Here is a 19,104-nt window from a genome sequence, read left to right on the forward strand (position 1 = left end):
TGAATTCGTAATCGCATTTCTTGCAGCAGGAAATAAGATAAACCGTAGATAATCTCACACAATCACTCCTCATTCTTCTCTCTTCCATTCAAAACGCGAGGAAGGCAGTTATGGAACATATTTTCCAGTAAAGAACTTCGAACAAAAATGTGATATTCCCTCCTTCCAGGATCTACAATGAAGCGGTGAGTTTTGATAAATTTATTGTCGTTATTTTTATTATCTGATAAACTATTTATTATCATAATTTGTATTAATTGTTCATTCTTGTTGGTGAGTTTGCGCCATCACACCTTTCTCTCATACACATTCCAAGTTAAATTTGCCCTTAAGCTTTCACAAGGGAAAATTATTTTCCCAATACTTTCAAATTGATTTTATTTTCCCCGAGCATTTATTTAATGGTTTAAAGCATTCTTATTATTTTGAAATCACTGGGAATATTTCTAAGGGAGAGAAAAAATACTTCCAAAATTTTAACTGTAATTAGCAATAATAATAGCAATTAACAATAACAAATAGCATTGGGAAAATTGTCGAAAAATCATAATGTATTTTTTCCTATGTTTTTTCATAGTTCATAGTTTATTTATTCAAACAAAGAAGAACGATAATCAATGACGGTATACTACCTTTTTTCTTAGAATCTGCTTTTATGTTTATTGATATTTTTGTCTAGGATCTAACTTTATTTTTTGAAAATCGAATAAAGTGCTGATTTTTGAAGTGGAAATCCGATGTGGCATGATCAGGCAACACAGTGATAATATAATGTTGCATTATGATCATTAATTAAACAGATCAGAATTGCACGTATTTTTCTAAAATTAGAACAGTAATTTCTCACATTTTTTCGCATTCTATCTATACTATCATTTACATTTAATTTAAAAAAAAAATTGTTACCAATTAACGGCCTAATCGCTTTTATTATTCATGACCCATCTTGCCGTCTGAAGTACAAAATAAAGTTTGCATGCAAAGAAAAAAATGACAGTACCCTTGTATACAATAATATATAATATAAAATAATAGTATTATAATCGGATATCAGTTCAGACAAGTTTAGAATTTTTAGTTTAAAGCGTTGGCGTCAAAGAGAAACAACGAAAATTTCCCGATGTTGTCAGGATAGCGCATCGCGATAAGTCAGAAGCAGGACGCGTTCATGCTGGCTAGCTTGAGATAATAAATCATAGTCGGCGTATGCGGTCAGGAAATAACAACAGTCTCCCAACTATGTGAAGCCAAGAGGTATTAAAGCTGTTGGGGACAATAAACTTTTCTTTTTTTTTTTCTTTTGCTCACCACCTAACCACCCGCTCATCTACGGGTTTTTTTTTAAATAACGGCAGACGAAGAACATACGAAATCTATGTTCCAATTTATTTTTTAAAATTTATTTTATTTGAAAAAATCAGGAAATAGGGAATTCTTGTTGTCTATGGGACTACCCACATACATCCGGGTCTCTTACGATAACGGGAGGATAAGAGCACACGAAATCTATGCCTCAATTCATACTTATATTTAATAAAGTAATTATTTACTTATTCACATTAACATCTAATTTTTATTCGAAAGAATCAGAGGATAAGGAATTCTTGGCGCCTACGGGAAGAAGTTATGTTTTGAGGACTCGTGGCACTCACAGTTTACAATCGTCAACTTTTCAAATTTTAATAAATATCCTTGAGAATAAACATAAATATAATAATAATATTAATAATAATAATAACATAAATATAAAAATAACAAATGTGATATAATAATATAAATTACTAGGTAATATTGGACTAAACTGATGTAAGAGCTTACGGTCGTCGTCATGTTCATTTAATATAATCTTTTTTTTATCTTCACATAATATGCCTTTTTTTCAACTTCACGCAATACGCTCTTTTTCTGAGCACCAAAAATGACACATTTGATCCCCGGCTATTTGTCATTCAGACTACAAATGTGTCTTAATTTATATGCTGAACAATCCGTTTCAGATACATCGAGGAGGAAACTCGTCATATTATTTTTTAATGGGAATTCTTGTTTTTTTTTTTCTGACAATTCCTATTCTTGTACTTTGCCTACTCTTCGTCTAAGTTTAACTTATTTTTCGTTAATATTCCCATGAAAATTCTCCTAAAATTCACTTAAAAACTCGCATAACTACTCAAAGTTTATAACTTTAGTGCGTTAGTGAAGTAAAAAATAAAATAAAGTAAAATAAAATGAAGTAAAGTAGTAAAGTGAAATCTTGAGAAGTTTTCATTGACTTAACTACTCAAGATTTTATCATTAATACAGAGAAATAATAAAAAATAACATTAATATAGTATAATATGATGTATATTTATTATAATACACATATTATAATATATTATAGTAGGGTCTTTGAGGAAAAGAGAGGAGAGTAAGAAGGTGACGCAGTGGTTAGCTGAGCTGATAACAAATCGATATAGGTTTGTCAATAATGATCTGATCTGAGCCGCACATCGGTATCCACTCATAATTTTCGATAAATTTGAGCATGACAAAGATTCAGTAATAGTGAAAAAATAATTACCTGTTAAAGAAATGCAATTCGAGGGAAAAAATTAGTATGAAAATGTAAATTTGAAGCAGCACTTACCGTAATTACTGTGATAAACTTTGATCTATTGATAGAAATCGAGTAGAGTTCACTACCGCACGTACCGTTCTCTTTACTGAGAGGTGGTAGACCTCACTAATACGTATTACAACAATACGGTCCCATTAAAAATTTTGCTAAAAAAAAATAAATTTATAGATCGAGTCCAATTAGTTCCAAGTCCAGTTCTGTGACAGTGCTTTAATGTTCTAATCTCTTGTTTCTGCTTTTAATTTGCTAAATTTCTGTTTTTTTTTAATTCTTTTTTTTTTAAATTTGCCTCTAATTCCTAATTTAACATTTAATTCTTCTCTAATCCTCGTTTTCGTCGTTAGAGAATTGTTTTACACTTTACAAATGCGAAAATTCTTTTTTTTTTTGGTGAAATTACAGAATTTTATCGTTGAAACAGTACGCGCATCTGCTGTTTTGTGGATTTTTCCTTAGTTTTCTCGTATTTATGTCAACTAACCTCGCTTTTTTCGACAAACAACGCGCTACACCAACTATAAATCCAGCCTAGCTAACATACTAGTTGTGTCAGTCGATTTTCAGTCCACCTCTCTCGGATTTTCTTTTTCCGAATCCGGTTTTTTTTTCAGCGTTCTTCTTTCTCGAAATTCGGATGGAATCGGCAAGGATCGGCTGTGTCCGTTTCCGTTTCGGTTGATTGTAGCGTCGTTGTTGGCTGTGGCTGATTTTGTTTTCGGTCGGGAATGGCGGCGCGGGAATTTTTTGTTGCTGTCGTTCGTTCGTTCGTTCACTCGGTGCCGTGGTGGATGTGTGTCTTGATCACAACTGCATAAACATCCAGAATTAGTCGCAACTAAAGTTCTGTCTGTCTCCGTCCGCCCGCCGACTTCGCTCGCCGTCTAGACGCTGCTCATCCATCTCGTTCACTTTTCACTTGTTGGATTTTTTCTTCTTTTTTTTTCAAGGATGAGTCAAGTGAGAAGAGATGAGCAGAATGTGCTCAACTTTTCTAACTCTTATTTTTTTTCTTCCACCATTACTTCCACTTTATGTTTTGCTGTTAGTTTTCGATTGAACTGAGGACAAACTCTTAAGAGGAGTGAAGTTTTCATGAGGGGGTGGCGGTAACCTCTTGACCTTCGCGTTCCATCGAAAGCGATGGGAGCGCGCGCGCGCATCGCTGCGATTGTTGTAAATTTAAGGCAACTAACTACTACTCGCGCTCTTTCAACTCGTTCGATAATGGCGCTATTTGTGCCAATAAAAAAGTAGTTAACGTTTATGACTATGGCAATTTAATTTGTTATTAAGTTTCATGCAGAAACTTTTGAAAAAAAAAGTTATCAATCAAATATTTCAAGTCGTCGAAGTGACAAAAATTTCCCGACTCATACCGAGTTTTATCTTTTCTCATCCATAATATCTTTTCCTACCTTTTCTCTTAATTGAATGAAGTGCTTTTGTCGGCGATGATTCTCCTTTCAAACTTGTCGGAATCGACTAACTATGGCGTTGAGTTTTTCCAGTATTCTCTTCCAGCATTTCACTCCTTCTCCGATGCTGCTATCTTTGAAAGATTGTTTCTGATTCAATTCCGTTCCTTCCAATCGCGGTCCATCATCTGAAAATGCGAGTCTTTTGATCTGCATCTGAAAAGAATCTATTTATTAATAAATCAATGATAATTCTACCGAAAGTATTTCTGTACCGATATTCTTCCCGACGCTATTGCCTCTGAACGATCGTTCTCCAGGAAATAGTACATCTATCATTGCTTCTATTTATTTTTATAATAATTTTAATATAATTTTAATATTACATTTGTTACCGTTATATATTGTTCTATGGATATGAGAAAAAAACATTCGCTGAGCAATAAAGATGTGCATCCCTCCATAACGATTATTTGGACTTTTATTCTTTAACTTTTTAAAATTTCTTCCTTTATTCTGTCTTTATTCTTTCGTTCTGAACCTAAATCGTTCAGCAGAGAGCAGTGGAAGTTTCTCGCAAATAATTGTTTATGTTTTTTTTTTGAAACAAAAGGGCAATCTGTTTCGTTTAAGCTACGAAAGTGTTAAGACGAAATGAAAAATTCTAATGAGTGCCAAAATTTCATAAATTTCATAAATCGTAACCATTTAAATTCATTTAAATCATTATTCATGACATAGCAATTCTTGTCATCATTTCATAAATTTCCATGTTTTTCGAAGTGAAATAAAAATTCTTCAATGTAATTGTGTAGCTCCTTATTTTTCCTGGCATTTTCAGCTGTGAAGAGTGTTGCATCGTTCGCGGAGAGATTATATTTGATGAGCTTATGACAAGTCTGTTTGTGATCCATGCGTCAAACATTTGATGTTTTCGCTAGAGCTATCCACACCTTAAAAGCAACACACCATCAGGTTGCGATCGTAAAAGGGAAACTTTTTATCTACACTCCTAAAACTCTTTTCCTGGAGAGACCCCAACGTCGTAGCCAATTTCGTGGCGGGATGCATTTAAGTGACTTTCTAGACATCATTCAGTCAGCGTTTAGGGCCCATAAACCATCTATCATGCTATATAATAACGAGCTTAGTCTGCCACTTGTGTATTTGTATGTGAGAAGAAATTCCAGGAAACAGTAAGACGGATACAATGGCTTCGGATTGGTGCCCAGGCGCTAGAAAGCGATAAAACGAGGCTGAGACGCGTCCCACAGGGTCAAATTAGAGCACAAGCGTCAGTAAGCGCTACGAAGAGGTGAAACGGGTCCCATAGCGTCAGAATAATGTGTCGACACGAAAAAGGAGTTGAAAGAGGTGAAATAGGTCCCAGAATGGCAGAATGATGCGTCAAGGCAAAGAAAGCAGTGAGACGGGTCCGATGGAGTTGGATTGATGGGTTGGTGCCAGTAAGCGAGGACATGAGAGGAGACGGGTCCAACAGTGTCAGATTGGTGGTCCTGGGACTAGCGACTGCATCCTAATCCTAATCCTACTCCTGCGTATGTCTGAAACAGCTGCTTGAATAGTAGCGGGCAGTAACATGATCTGATGTAGGACACATATCTTTATCGCTATAGTAGCGACAATAATTCCATCCTACGTTGACATTATTGAGAAAAAGAAAAGAAAGTTTGCGGAAAGAACAAAATTTTCAGTTCTCAGTCAGCAAAATTGGACTAAATTTGAGCTGTATGGTCAAAATTATTTCATTTTGACTTCTCATTTTGAAAAAATGCTATTATCTCGAGATCAGATCGATAAAATAGGCCGATAGGGCTTAGAGGGGAAGCTAAGCGTAAGCCTAAGCCGTAGCCCAAGCCCGAGCCCAAACCTAAGCCTAAGCTAAACTGTTCAGGCTATTCTCGGAACTGTTCAGGCTTTTCTCTCTGCGGGTTTCGAACACAGTTTTGCCGAAATTGTTTCATTTTGACCACTTCTCGTTAATAAATGGTAATTCTTTAAGGTTACAGTTAAAGAGTAGTTTGCTGGTACCATCACTTCGTCTGATGTCAGAATATTCGGGCTGAGTGTTCACGGTTGGGAAGAGCAGGTGTATTCGGTTGGTTTGGTTATAAGAGTGCAAATACAATGGATGGAACCATCCATGCTTTTCTCAATTGCGTTATCTAATGTATCTAATGTAATCCAATTGTTCTCCCGGCGCCAATTAAGTACGGTGGTTCTTCGTTGGGCCTACCGTCCTTCTTCGAATGAACATTCCTAGCGATAAAACGATTGGATATATGAGAGGACCTTGATCCATGTAGAAATCCTCGTTGGATACCAATATTTCCACACCATACCTACATATTCGACGCCATTTATTTGATTGAATAAACTCTATACTGGGGAAAATATGCAATACAACATGTTCTGGATCTTTATCTGACTGGAAGGGGGGGGGGGTGTTTTCTTTAGAAATACCAATTCTTTGATCCAAAGTCCTTACTGACGGTAATCCTTTCAGTGGCGAACATAACACGGCGATCCTTTAAAGGCATCATCCCACGAATCTGAAGTGATGCAGGCTTCAGGTGGAGTATTCGTATACGGCACGGTAGATTGTGGAGAGGGGGTGATTCCGTCCATTCCTTCCTAATTACCGTAAAAAACGGCCCGAAGATGCGGCGCCGCGCAGGGCTGGCGCGCTCCAATCGGACTCGTTGTAGAAAATAGCACGCCGGAACCCTCGAAGCCGTATCTTCAGGAACCTAGCAAAGCAAAGCAAAGCTGATTGATCGATCATGAGTGCGAATAATTCTAATGTGCGATTAATTCTAATGATTTAAATCAGAGGAGTCATCTGAGATATAGTGCGAGTTCCCGCAAAAGTTCTGTTCAGCTTAGTTTTCAAGGATAAAGAAAACAGACTATACCCCATTATTTGTCCAACTGTCAAATATTTCTCTAGGAAAAAATCCTGAGGTTTCCTCGTATTTACCGGGAGTCATTGTTTGCGTGATTCTGTGATATAGGATGACGATATTCACTTTAAAACCATAGGCAATCATTTTCTGTGGTAATCTAATCCAACCTGCGTAAAACTGATTTACGAATGACGCAGTAGACGCGTATTTACGTACGTACGTACATAAAATAAACTGCATAAGCCGCTCACGATGACGAAGTTCGGAGGATGAACGCATTTCAGGAGCCATTTTTAGGGGATGCGATTGAATATATTTATGAGTTATGGTTGTCAGAGTTATGAGTCACTGAGGAAAATCATTTGTTCCGGACAGAGATCGATTTGTTGAGTTTTTAAGGGGCGGAAAATCGCCAAAAATACACTCCATTGCATCATTCGTGAATGTATTCCGCCCGATCATTGTGACACCCATTTATGGTTACCGTTTTGAACATTTTGTTTCAGATGAAATTCACATTTTGAACTGAATTTATGTTTTTTTTCTACCCCTTTATGGTTACCGGTCTGAATATTTTGTAACTGATAAAAATCACATTTTGAATTGGATTTATGTTTTTTTTTTTGTTGTGCGGTTCAACGAGGTTTTGGTAAAACTTTAGTGGTGATCTGACGCTTCGACAACGTTGTCTTTTTCAATGGTATTTGGAAATGGTTTAATGGTTTGATCCTATGCATATTTATTTATTTATTTATTCGAAAACACCCATAGGTGTGTCACAAAACAAAAAAAAAACAAGATGGAACAGAGCCCAGTGGAATTTCGCATAAGTTTTACACAGGAAAGCTGGCCCTGCACAGCATAATGTGTGGTGGATAGGCGGGTGATTCCCGTTCTGCAGGAGGTGAAAAATCCTAACGCGAGATTCTATTCCTTAGACCCAGAACGATACAGTAGATAAACGGATATCAGGGATTGGGTAATTTGATGATGATAATATAGATCAAACTCCTCTTCCCTAATTCCCAAGCCTCGATGTCGTTATAAGTACAGCACGCAAGAACCGCAAACAAGAAAACAAATTGGCTAGTCTTACCCGCCTCAGGTCTATCTGTAAGGACCCGCTGGGTTGGTAACCCGCCGCGTTCTTACAGATAGACTTGAGGCGAATGAGATCTACACCTTGTACACTATCCTTAGGTATTCCTTAACGGAAATGTGATTTACATTGTTGGACAACACAAAGGAGATTATACTGCTGTGTTGGGAATCGCACATCTTAGGTCCACTTTGAGAGTCATGATAAAAAAAAACAGTTTTCCTTAGCAGATTTCTATTTTACAGTACTTCACGACAATACGGGGCAGGTTTAGCGCAGTCGGTTAGAGGTTCCGCTGCCGGCACGATCGATCAGGGGTTCGAATCCGCCCTGCTGCTTACCAAGCCCTTCATTCCTCCGGGGTCGATAAATTGGTACCAGACTTGTCTGGGAGGATAAAAACACTGGCTTGATATGTCGGCTAGCCTCCGCGAGTCATTGTATAGGCAAGTTACACGTTCGTAAACCTCAAACGATTCTGAATTGACGGGAACCTGGTGGCAGGTCCCAAGCGGATTAATTAGCACCGGATACTTTATCTTTTTATCGTTTATCACGAAATCACGAAGTTTTAGCGCGATTTCAGGGGCAGTAATAAAATCTCCTTGGAGTAGTTGTCCAACGATGTAAAACACATTTTCGTTCCCGAACCTAAGAATCCAGAAAAAGAAAAAAGAGCCCTAATAATAGAGATGTCTCCGATGCCATTCCCGACCTCAACCCGTGGTATCCAGAGTCATTTCGAGGTGGATGAGCATGTTTTTTGTGTCAGCAGCAGCAACAGCAGCATGTGCTCCTCCTCTTCCACCAAACATCAATCCTCCTAATATAGCGAAGACGAAAACAATACACCCTACTCATCTACTGGTTACTCCCTCTATGAGAGCCTGTAGTTCTCCGTTTTCCACGGGGTTATATCCACGATTCTATGTCGAACTGCGCTCTATGCTTAACTGATTTTTGGTCTTCCTTTGTTGGAATGTTGGCCGAAACCATGGCAGCCGACGTAATTTTTTTTTTTCGCTTCGCGCTCCGCTCGTCACCGCAACATACATATGATGTCGGGTGGATGGATGGATGGATGGGTGTGGTTCTCCCTCCTATCGGCGCCCAGCATTCGAACATTCACGATCCACAATCACTTACGTTTACGGTTGGAATCACGTGAATTTCACGTTATAAGCCATATTTTTTGTCGTTTAAAACCAACCAGAATTTCCATAAAATAAAATCCGCTCCCTAAACATGCGTATAACGGGACTTTGAGTAGGTAGGCCTTTACACGAACCACTAGGGGAAATTTCTCGAAGAGAACTTGGAAGAGGGAGGGGAGGCGGTAACGATTTTTTTGTTACCTAGTGTTCTTTTCGTTTAAAAAAATCGCTTATGTTTTTGCTGCGGAAAAAAATCCGCTTGAATATTGTCCCCTAGAATATTCTCTGTAAAATTTCCCCACAATCGTTGAATTAAAGGTCAAAAATTTTTGTGATGCCGTGAAATCACCGTAAAATAGGAGAAAAATGGTTCGATTCTAAGCATAGTATCGTAATCTTCTTGGAGTAATTTCGCCTTCGACGTGCCCCATTATTTTCTGCTCGATTCTTTTCCAGACTCAACTAAAGTAGCACTCTATTTTACATTCGATATCACTTTCTCTTTCTTTCTCTCTCGCTTTCTTCACTTTTCTTTCTTTTTTTCTGCTATTCATCGGTTGAGTTTCTTTTAAAATGTATTTTCTTTTGAGATCTATGTTTAAAGTTCTGTTTACCAGTGCAGGATCAGGTTCCATGATTGTTATTGATGTTACCACAAAGTAATTTCTTCCTGTTATCTGCGCTCTTGTTCTTACGAATCCTTTGGAAATTTTTAAAATTTAATTTTTTAATTCAACTTTTATCTATTATTTTACATATTTATTTTATTTAAGCGATCTAATTTTTTTCTAAATCTAAAAAAAGACCTCCATTCTGCTTATTCAAAATTTATAATTGCTCTTTAGATTGAAGGACAAAAGAAAGATGACAAAAAAAAGATAAACAATGAATTAATATTAATATTGGTTAAAAAAAATAAAATAATTGAAAAATATAAATACCACAATTGGTAAGATTAGAAGATAATAAGGGTGATTGAATCAATTAGTGCGGATGAAAATCAATTTCAAAATTCTTTTCTCTTGTTCTAACGATAAAATTATTTTTTTTCGATATTTTTAACGCTCTGGTCTTCCGTGTGTCTTCTCGTGTCGTTTTTCTTTTCTAAAAAAAATCTCTCACATTTCTGATCCCCATTGCTTCCGATTCTGGATTGTGGATTCTGCGACAGCAACTCCCTGCCTTAACTGTTTTCTCACACATTCTCATTGTTTTCTTCCCACATTTGTTTGTGTCTTGTTCTCATTACCATAAACAAATTTTTTGTTTAGTAATGTTGGCTTCGCATCTGGTATTACAGCCGTATTTTTTACAAAAGTGCAGTTTTAGGATGCTTAACCATAAGTTTATGTGTTTCTCGCACGGTAAGATGGAAAGTGGAGTAAAAATGAAGGATTTGTTGAGGGATATCTCAGGGATTTTTGATTTCTTTCGCAAATAGAGGGGGATTTTTGGTTTCTTTCAGTGAATACATATGTAATAAGTAAATAAATAAATAAACATGGCAGTAATTCTTCCATCAATGAATAAATAAATATACACTTGCAAAATTTTAATGAACACGTATGTAGTGAATAAATAAATACATGTGGCAGTAATTCTTGAACAAATAGTAATTAAAATTTTAAAATATAAAATATAAAATAAAAATATGTAAAATATATAAGATATATAAAATTATGAAATAATAATTGAATAAATAAATGTACACCTGGAAAATTTCGGCCAAACTGTATCGAAATTGATTTCAAATCGATTTAAAGAGGTGCCCCATTCGTTGATAATGGCCCATTTCTCTCCTGCTGCCACTTTCTCTTCGGCGCATATCTCGGAGATCGTTCATTTCTTTATGACTATGACTTCTATGCGGTTCGCCGCGTTCTCCTACAGTAGAGCCATTTTTAAAGTAACCACGAGATGTACATGGAGATAAAGTTCGTTTTTACCGAATAAAAATGAGATATCTGGAATTTTCGTGGATTTTTCTTTTCGTGGACACGATTTGAGTCGTTTTTGACTAAAAACATATGATAATTCTTTTATTGATTTGCTTGAGCTGCAGAAAAAAATTGTATTGATCCTTCCTTATTAACTAATAGCTAACATTTACGTTTATATATTACATTTTATTTTCGTTTATGACTTTGTCAGAGCCTGGAAAAACCAAAGCTATCAGTCAATTATCCTCTCTAGCACCCCATCATCCTACAGAAAGCATTCAAGCGATAAGCAAACTCAGAGGAAAAAATTGCCTAGTCCTCACCTTATTTTTTTAATCTAGTAACGTAATTTTGATAATTGTCACGAAGTACTGTCATTTTTTAACCGAAAATCCAGAAGAAATGATTTTTTCGACGTTCAGATAACGTTTTCATATTTCATATTTCATTTTCATTAGCCGTGTATTTACCCTCATTATCACCGACTCTCTGATATCTAGGGGAAAATCCCCAATTTCAGATCCGAAAAAAGTTTTTCCTCGAAAAGAAAATTTGAAATTGAAATTGACTCGACAGTAAAATTTTAAAAATCAAAAGGAATTGAAGGAAAGAATTGGGATTAAAATAAAAGAAATTAAAAATGACATCACCTTTCGGTTCTCCCAAAATGGCTTATCGTTCTCCTCCCAGATTGATCCTTTTCTCCTAACATCTTCTCTGTATTGCCAACAAATTTTGCAACAAAGAAAAAAAAATCCGACATTCCAACGGGTGCAGACGCATGAATGGTCATTCTATTCTTTCATGAGACAAAATCACATTTTCCCTCACATCTCACTTCTTTTTCCCCGCAATATTTGATTAAGAAGTACTTTCTGCAAATCTGACAAAATCGTGCTATGTAGTTGGATAAAATCACTACTTCTATTCCTACGAGTAATTGGAAAGCGAACAATCCATTTTTAGGGACCTTTGAAGCATTCATGAGAGACGCAGTAGATTTTTGCACCCGGATTGAAAATCTTTACTTCCCTTTATCATAAAAAACTTTTCAAATTCAAACAATTTTGTATTGGAGAAAGTTGTGGTAGGGGGGGGGGGGGGGGAATTGTAGGAGGTTTTAGAAGATTATAGGAGCACCAATCCAAAAACGAAATGAATGAAGAAATAAAAAAATGAAGAAATTGAAGAAAAATAAAGGACCGAAACAAAAATGAATAAGGAAAAAAATTTGGGACTACGTAGACTTTTCAGTAGAAATTAAATATTTTTCGACTAATAAATAAAAAAGAAATTTTATTCTTCAAGAAATTTAATACCACCAAATTAATTTCACGAATGTTATTCTCTAGTATTTTCTATTGCGTTTTCCGTCCACCACGCATCTCTTCCGGTTTTGTGCTTCAAATTTCAAATAGAGTTATTTCAAAAATGAAATTTACCTCCAGAATGATATTAAATAAATCGTTCTCGCTTCCAAAAATATCTTCGATAACGGAATCAGCTCACAATTATTTGAAAGAAAAATTAAAATTGTTTGCGTGCATCAAAAATTACGTTATTCTCCAGCATCCCTTACATAAGCGTTCCTTTCCCGACTTTCGTGGCGTTGAATCTTTACGAAATCGACTCAGTGCTGAAAAGTGGACCTCAACGGCGTCAGTAATACCATAAATTGTTTTTCCGTCCTTCAACGAGCACACTTTTCGGCACAAATTATCACATTTGGCCGCTGTAATTCATAGTAACTATTTTTCGTGGATTTTTATTGCGTCCGACCAGTGAACGAACGGATCTGGGAATTTTAATGAATATTTAGCCGTGGTGACTGGTCTCTGAGCAGAAAACAAAAAGAGAATTTTAGAATAACTTTTATTTCTTTGAAAACACTATTACACTACACAAACTACTTTTTCTTTTTCATTCCAGAAAATGCCTTTCTAGAAAAAAATCGAAGATTTTTCCCATCATTCGACATCAATTATTTTCGAAAAAAAAAACTGAAGAATTCTTTTCTGTTCATTTGTATTCTTTTATTTTTTTTCTGCGATTCTTTTTTTTTAATATTTTGTAATATATTTATGAAAAATGGATGTTCCTCTCCGGTTACTGACGACCTTTGCTTCCAAAATGAGGATAAAGGACGAGTATTCTTCTCAAAGCGAGGACAAAGGATGACCTTCTTTTCCACACGGAGAATAAATAAAAGATTTTATCTATAAACTATGTTTTTTCCAGTTTTACGGCATAATTTTATAAATTTCTGAATGCTCATTTGAAGAGTTTTCCGTGTTGTCTCCATCAGATTAGCCTAATTTCATTGGATCTCAGTCGATTACAAATTAATCGGCAGTTTAATGCCTCTGTCCTGTCTGTACGCGGCGTTCTTGAATGAATAATCAGGATGGAAATAAAACCATCTGCGATTCATTGTTCTCGCCTAGGGATTCAGTACTTCTTGAACATTTTCTGACGTAAAATTGGCGCAATTTCACCACAATCCACTCCCAAAGGCGTGATTTAACTTAAGATATTAAGTGAAGTGAAAAGTTCTGTGAGCGTTTTCGCGTAGATATCTTTAGTGAGCCGTATCTGACCGTGTAAACATCATATCAGGTCAAAAAATAGACAAGAGAAGAAGAAAGACGTTAATTTCAAGGTGACATTATGCTTTAAAAAAACCGAAAAAGATCGTAGTCCAATCGCGGTAAGGTGGCCAAGGATTAGGGGCCAAGTAGGTTTTGCTGTGGGTTTGCTGGTATTACAAGGGAATCATCCACTATGAGCTCTTCCCATCGAGCCAGGCTCTCAATTCAGACCTCCACCGTCAAAAACTGACTAGATTGAATCAGGCGATCGACGAGAAGCGGCCACAAATACACCTGCAGGTGTTCTCAATAAATAAATAAATAAATAAATAAATAACTCACCAATAGAAAAGGTGTTGTGTTCCATCAAGTTAACGCCAGGCCGCAGAAATCTTCTAAGACGCGTCAGAAGTTTCGAGAGCTTGGATGGGTGATGATAGTACCGAATCCACCATATAGGGCCCCAGACCTGGCCCCAAGCCACTATCACCTTTTCAAGCAAATGAAATCAGCAAATTTTCTTGATGGTGGTACAAAACTGGCGGTAGGAAAGGCTGACTTATGAAAATGAGGCGACTTATGGAAATGAGGCGTTTTTCCCATTAATGGGACGCGCAGTTGAGAAACAAATTATGAATTTCTCATCAAATTAGACAAAAGTTATCGAACAAAACGGCGCATATTTGATTTAAATCGGTTCGTCTTAACTTTTCTTTTTATTTGAATTTTCTTTCTTTTTATTAGTTTTATTTTTTTTTATTTTTTTCTTTTGTTTCATAATTACATTGATGAAATAAATCGAAAAAAAACGTTCAGAATTTTTTAATTCAACTAAAATTCCGGGGTGAAATTGTTTGGTATTTATATGCACCGGTTGATGCTTTTATTTACAGTCAGATCTTTAGGGAACAGTAGCTCATCCAGTATCATCAATCCTTGTTTGTTGTAATGGTTTTTTTCTTCTGTTTTTTAACCATTTATTTCTATTTTTTTTTATTTCTTAGTTTGAAAACTCTGATAGGTGTACCATAAAATAGGCAGAAAAAGGATTAGAACTTACTAGAATTTCACGCTAAGTTCTATACAGCAAAGTAAATTTATCTTATATACTTACTATGGTTATTGTCCTTCTATTTTATTTTTTTTTTTATTTTATTGTTATTTTGTCCTTCTCCGATCCCTTTTGGCACACCAATGGGCGTATTAAATAAACAAATAAATAAATAAATATTCGAACCACACCCACTGATCCGTGAACGCTTTTATCTTTTTTATATGCTTGGAAAAGAGGCGGTGAACCAAGTTATTGAGTACATACACAAAGAAGTTCGATCCATCCCCTTCTTGAGGTTAGTGATTCTACAGAAAAAACACACCAATGAGGGTATTAAGTAAACAAATAAATAAACAAATTTTCGATCCACGCCCAAAGATTCGAGCGAAAGCTTTTATCCAGCAGGACCGATTACGCTGGATGCGAGCTTAGTGGTAGCGGAAGCTACACAGCTACACGACATCCCTCCCATCCACCCTTCATCGCCCCCTCCGGGACCGCTTATCACTTTCGTCGCGTCTTCATCATCGGCTCGGCTGGGCTGGGCTGCTGCTGTTCTCTTTGGCCGAACCGAACCATTAGGGAATGAATGAATGGGGGAAGGTAACCTTGACTTCTCAACCGACGCTCTCAATCGTTTCTTTTCCCCGGTTGATTCGATTAGAACTGAATGTTTTTATGCGTAGTTCACGATTTCTTCAATCACAAACATTTTTTTTTTACTGGGAAGTTTTACTGTTTCTTTTACAACTTGAAAACTCCTCTTAGATGGTCAATTGTTTTTTTACCTGAGTATAGCGCAGGAAGATTCATAAAGTAACCCAGTTGCATGCGCAAAGGTCTTTCCAATAGCCTTTACTCAAACATTACATTATTTTTTCCATATTTCAGATATTAATCAGTTTTAATCATTTTTTTAAATGTATGTGTTTTTATTAAACAATTTAATGTTAATGTGCTTGTTATTGTGTTTAAACAATGTAATTTTTTTTTATCAAACAGAGCGTGCTGCATTGATGTCGCTTAGGGGTCCCGTTGTTTTCTTTGAATTGAAATATAAGAATTTTCTCCTCCTAATTTTGTTCTCAATCATTTTTGCGGTCACCCACATCAACAGTGACATCAGTCTGGACTGATTTCTAACATTCAAGTACAAAACGGAAAGATGAAGGCAGTTTTTTTCCAGAATTTCGTGGGAAATTCAAAATTAACATGCATAAAAATTGCTTTTTCTTCTCGTCATATCGGGTCATTCTATAAAAATTTTTATTTGACTGCATTAAGTAATTTCTGGGAACGAATTCTGAAAGAGGAGCGATGAAATTCTTCCAGAAAGATAGATTTAAGCTGTAGAAAAAAATGAAGAAGAGCATCTCTTTGATTCTAAATCTTTTGTTGCCTTCCTTGGGAGAAAATGAAGAAAATGTAGAGTACAGTATTGTTTATCGATTGATCAGACTCATTCTGTTCTAAGTCTTCCAATAATTTTTTGACTCTTTTGACCAAAATATTTTGTTTTTTTTTCTAATTATAGGAATCATCTGCTCTTCTACAAATGCAAAGTACGTGAATAAGTGTATGAAAAATGACAGAATTCATGTTATAATTTTTTTTAAAGTGCTCAGTTTTTTTTAGAAGTTTTTTTTTAGAAGTGTACAACCTTTTTTGGAATGCTTTGGAGGTTTTTGGGTGAATGACCAAAAATTCCTGTCCATTAGTTCGTTCGCTTATTGTCAAGATTTCATTTCCTGGAACCACACTACACCTAACTGTTTTTCTATACCATTCGTAGAGTTTTGTGACGAAAAAAAATACTGTAGACTGTAAATTGAAGTTATAAATGAATAAAGTTATAGTTATTATATTATTATAGTTAATAGTTATAAATGAAGCAAAATGTGATCTTAGGGGCAAAACTACCAATGAATAGATTTTATTGGGACATCTAGACATAAGCCAGATCTTAAACTAGAAAACGAAACTAAAGGATTAAAGTAATTTTAAACTAGTGCCTAATTTTAATTCTCTCAAAAATCAATGTTCCTTTCGTTCGTTTAATAACGTTTGAAGAGATTCTTTTTTGCGTTTTTGCGATTGAAAAGAGAATTATGTGGAAGGAAACTCGTGTCTTAAATCACATACTGACTGAATTCTTTAGTTATCGCTTTGATTATTTAAAATTTTTTTCATTATTTCCAAAGAACTTCCTTAAATTAAGTTTTTTTTTTCTTAAAGTTTTCCTACTGGGTTTTCCGTTTGCTTATGCTGCTCTATTGCTCTTTTCTTTGGAAGATCGAAAGTATCCAAACATAGTAAGTTCCCAGAGTTTTCACAGTGTTGGTTCTCTTCTATGGATTCCGTAGAACCTCGCAGAATCATACCTTGATACTCATAAAACTCCTTATTCAAATAAATTCGAATTTTGTTGACAGGCTATTTAAGAAATAGCTTATTTTATTTATTGAACGATATCACAATGTTACAATGTGTCGTTACATGCTTTGTCTCCATCTGCTCACGAATCTCTCCATCTTGTTTTTGGTCGGCCGTCCTGTCGTTTCCGAATCCATGGCCTCCATTCGGTGACCATCTTCGTCCATCGGTTGTCCTTTGCAGTACACATTTTTCTGGCCCACGTCCACTTTCTTTCAATCGCTCTTGCCCTGATATCTGGGAGTTTTGCAGTATTTTCCAGCCACAACTTCGTACAATGCATAAGAAGAGTTACACCGAGCATTCCTCTTATTATTTCCCGTTGAGCTATCTGTAGCGCCTTGAGATCTTTGAGAAATCTTGAGAAATAGCTTATACCTCAAGAAAATTAATCAAAACTACATATTCAAGAAATATTCAACAGCGTATGAATTTAATGCGTCAAATACCTTTTTTATGAACGTAAAGACACCTAGAAACATACGGAGAAAATTTTTCTGTTTCGTTTCTGTTTTCTTGATACGTAAATGATTTTATGTTAATTAGTGGAAAATTTCTTTTTCTTCTTGAAAAAAAAACCCAAGTATGGCAATTCTCTAAGTGAAAAAAGCAAAAAGTAGTCGAAATTCGATACGGATTTTTTAAATACTAAAAAATAGATGCAAAGAAAATTCAGTGCTTCAAAGAAAAATCGGGAAGAAATCCCACACATAGAGCTGTTGGTTAGTTGCTTTTCTGGTTAAAAGAGCAAAAATAACAAAACAATGTATCTCCAGGGAAAAGTCTAGTTATTCATTTTTAAGTCTAGAAATAAAACCATGAAATGTTTATTTTTCTGTTTATAATTAACGTCGCCGATCATATGTGTCACTACAGCGGCAGTTCGCTTCGTTTCCCTATTAGCAACCGGATTGAGCAACTCTCTACTCACCTGGTTGCCTTGGGACCGCGAAGAATTTATCGCCGCGCCACCGGCATCGAATAAACATTGGACCACATGTCAGAGGCTTGTCATTGAGCTGCCACCATGGAAGAAAAAAAAATTATAGACCGTAGACCCTCGCTGCCTCGAACGTGAGACGTTCCCACTGAGGGGAGGGGGGAGGGAGCGGGTGGCAGTACGTCATACATCGGTCCTCGTCTTATTCGACATTCGGCTCATTTCTCGACGCTTCAAATGACGCTCGTTCGGCTTTGTGTGGACAGAAGGGAAGAAAATTGCTCAAGCAATGTGTTCCCTGCCCTTTTCTCTTTCCTGTCCTCCACCGTCCTCTCTTCACGATTCACCAATACGTCCACGAATTCTATGGATATTCTTTTCGACGCATCCTCACCTTATTTTTCACTTATTTTCTTTTAATTGATCATAAATTAATGATATAAATATGATTTTTATTGATTTAATATGATTTTAAAGCAGTTTTTTTTCCGCTTTAGTTGTCAGAAGTACACAAGTGTCCTTGTTCTCTCTCTAATTAAATCAAAACAGAAAATTTCTTTAAATATAATTTTATTCTCATTGAATTATGTCCTATCCTTTTCCTCTTATTCCTATCCTTAAAATCAGTGATTGTGGTCCTACATTTCTCACTATCTTCTCCCATTTAATAGAGAAATTTCCATTTTGAGATCTTTTATAGCCAATTTCTGCTCATTTATTTTCTTCTATTCTTTATCTACTTTATTTTCTGTTTTTTATATTATTCTGCTTTTTCTTAAATTTAAGTTTTTGGATGGAAATAGTTCTAATCCCTCAAAGGAATGGAATTACCATGCGTAAAATACAATGTGTATAAGCAATACAATGAATATGATTCAAAAATTACTAGGCTGGTGCTAACAAAACAATAACAAACAGAGTAAACAAGTAAAAT

General features: G+C 35.8%; 1 protein-coding gene across 1 annotated transcript; it reads right to left on the reverse strand.

Annotated features, from left to right (window-relative positions):
- Window positions 1–4,083: 4,083 nt before the first annotated feature.
- RB195_012645 (uncharacterized protein) lies at window positions 4,084–6,599 on the reverse strand (the record flags this gene model as incomplete). Its single annotated transcript, XM_064202110.1, has 3 exons — window positions 4,084–4,251; window positions 6,293–6,398; window positions 6,520–6,599. The coding sequence occupies 3 exons, from the start codon at window positions 6,597–6,599 to the stop codon at window positions 4,084–4,086; spliced, it is 354 nt and encodes a 117-aa protein (XP_064057991.1).
- Between the last annotated feature and the right edge of the window lie 12,505 nt (window positions 6,600–19,104).

The sequence above is a fragment of the Necator americanus genome, chromosome V (assembly GCF_031761385.1).
Source record: "Necator americanus strain Aroian chromosome V, whole genome shotgun sequence".
Classification (NCBI taxonomy): domain Eukaryota; kingdom Metazoa; phylum Nematoda; class Chromadorea; order Rhabditida; family Ancylostomatidae; genus Necator; species Necator americanus.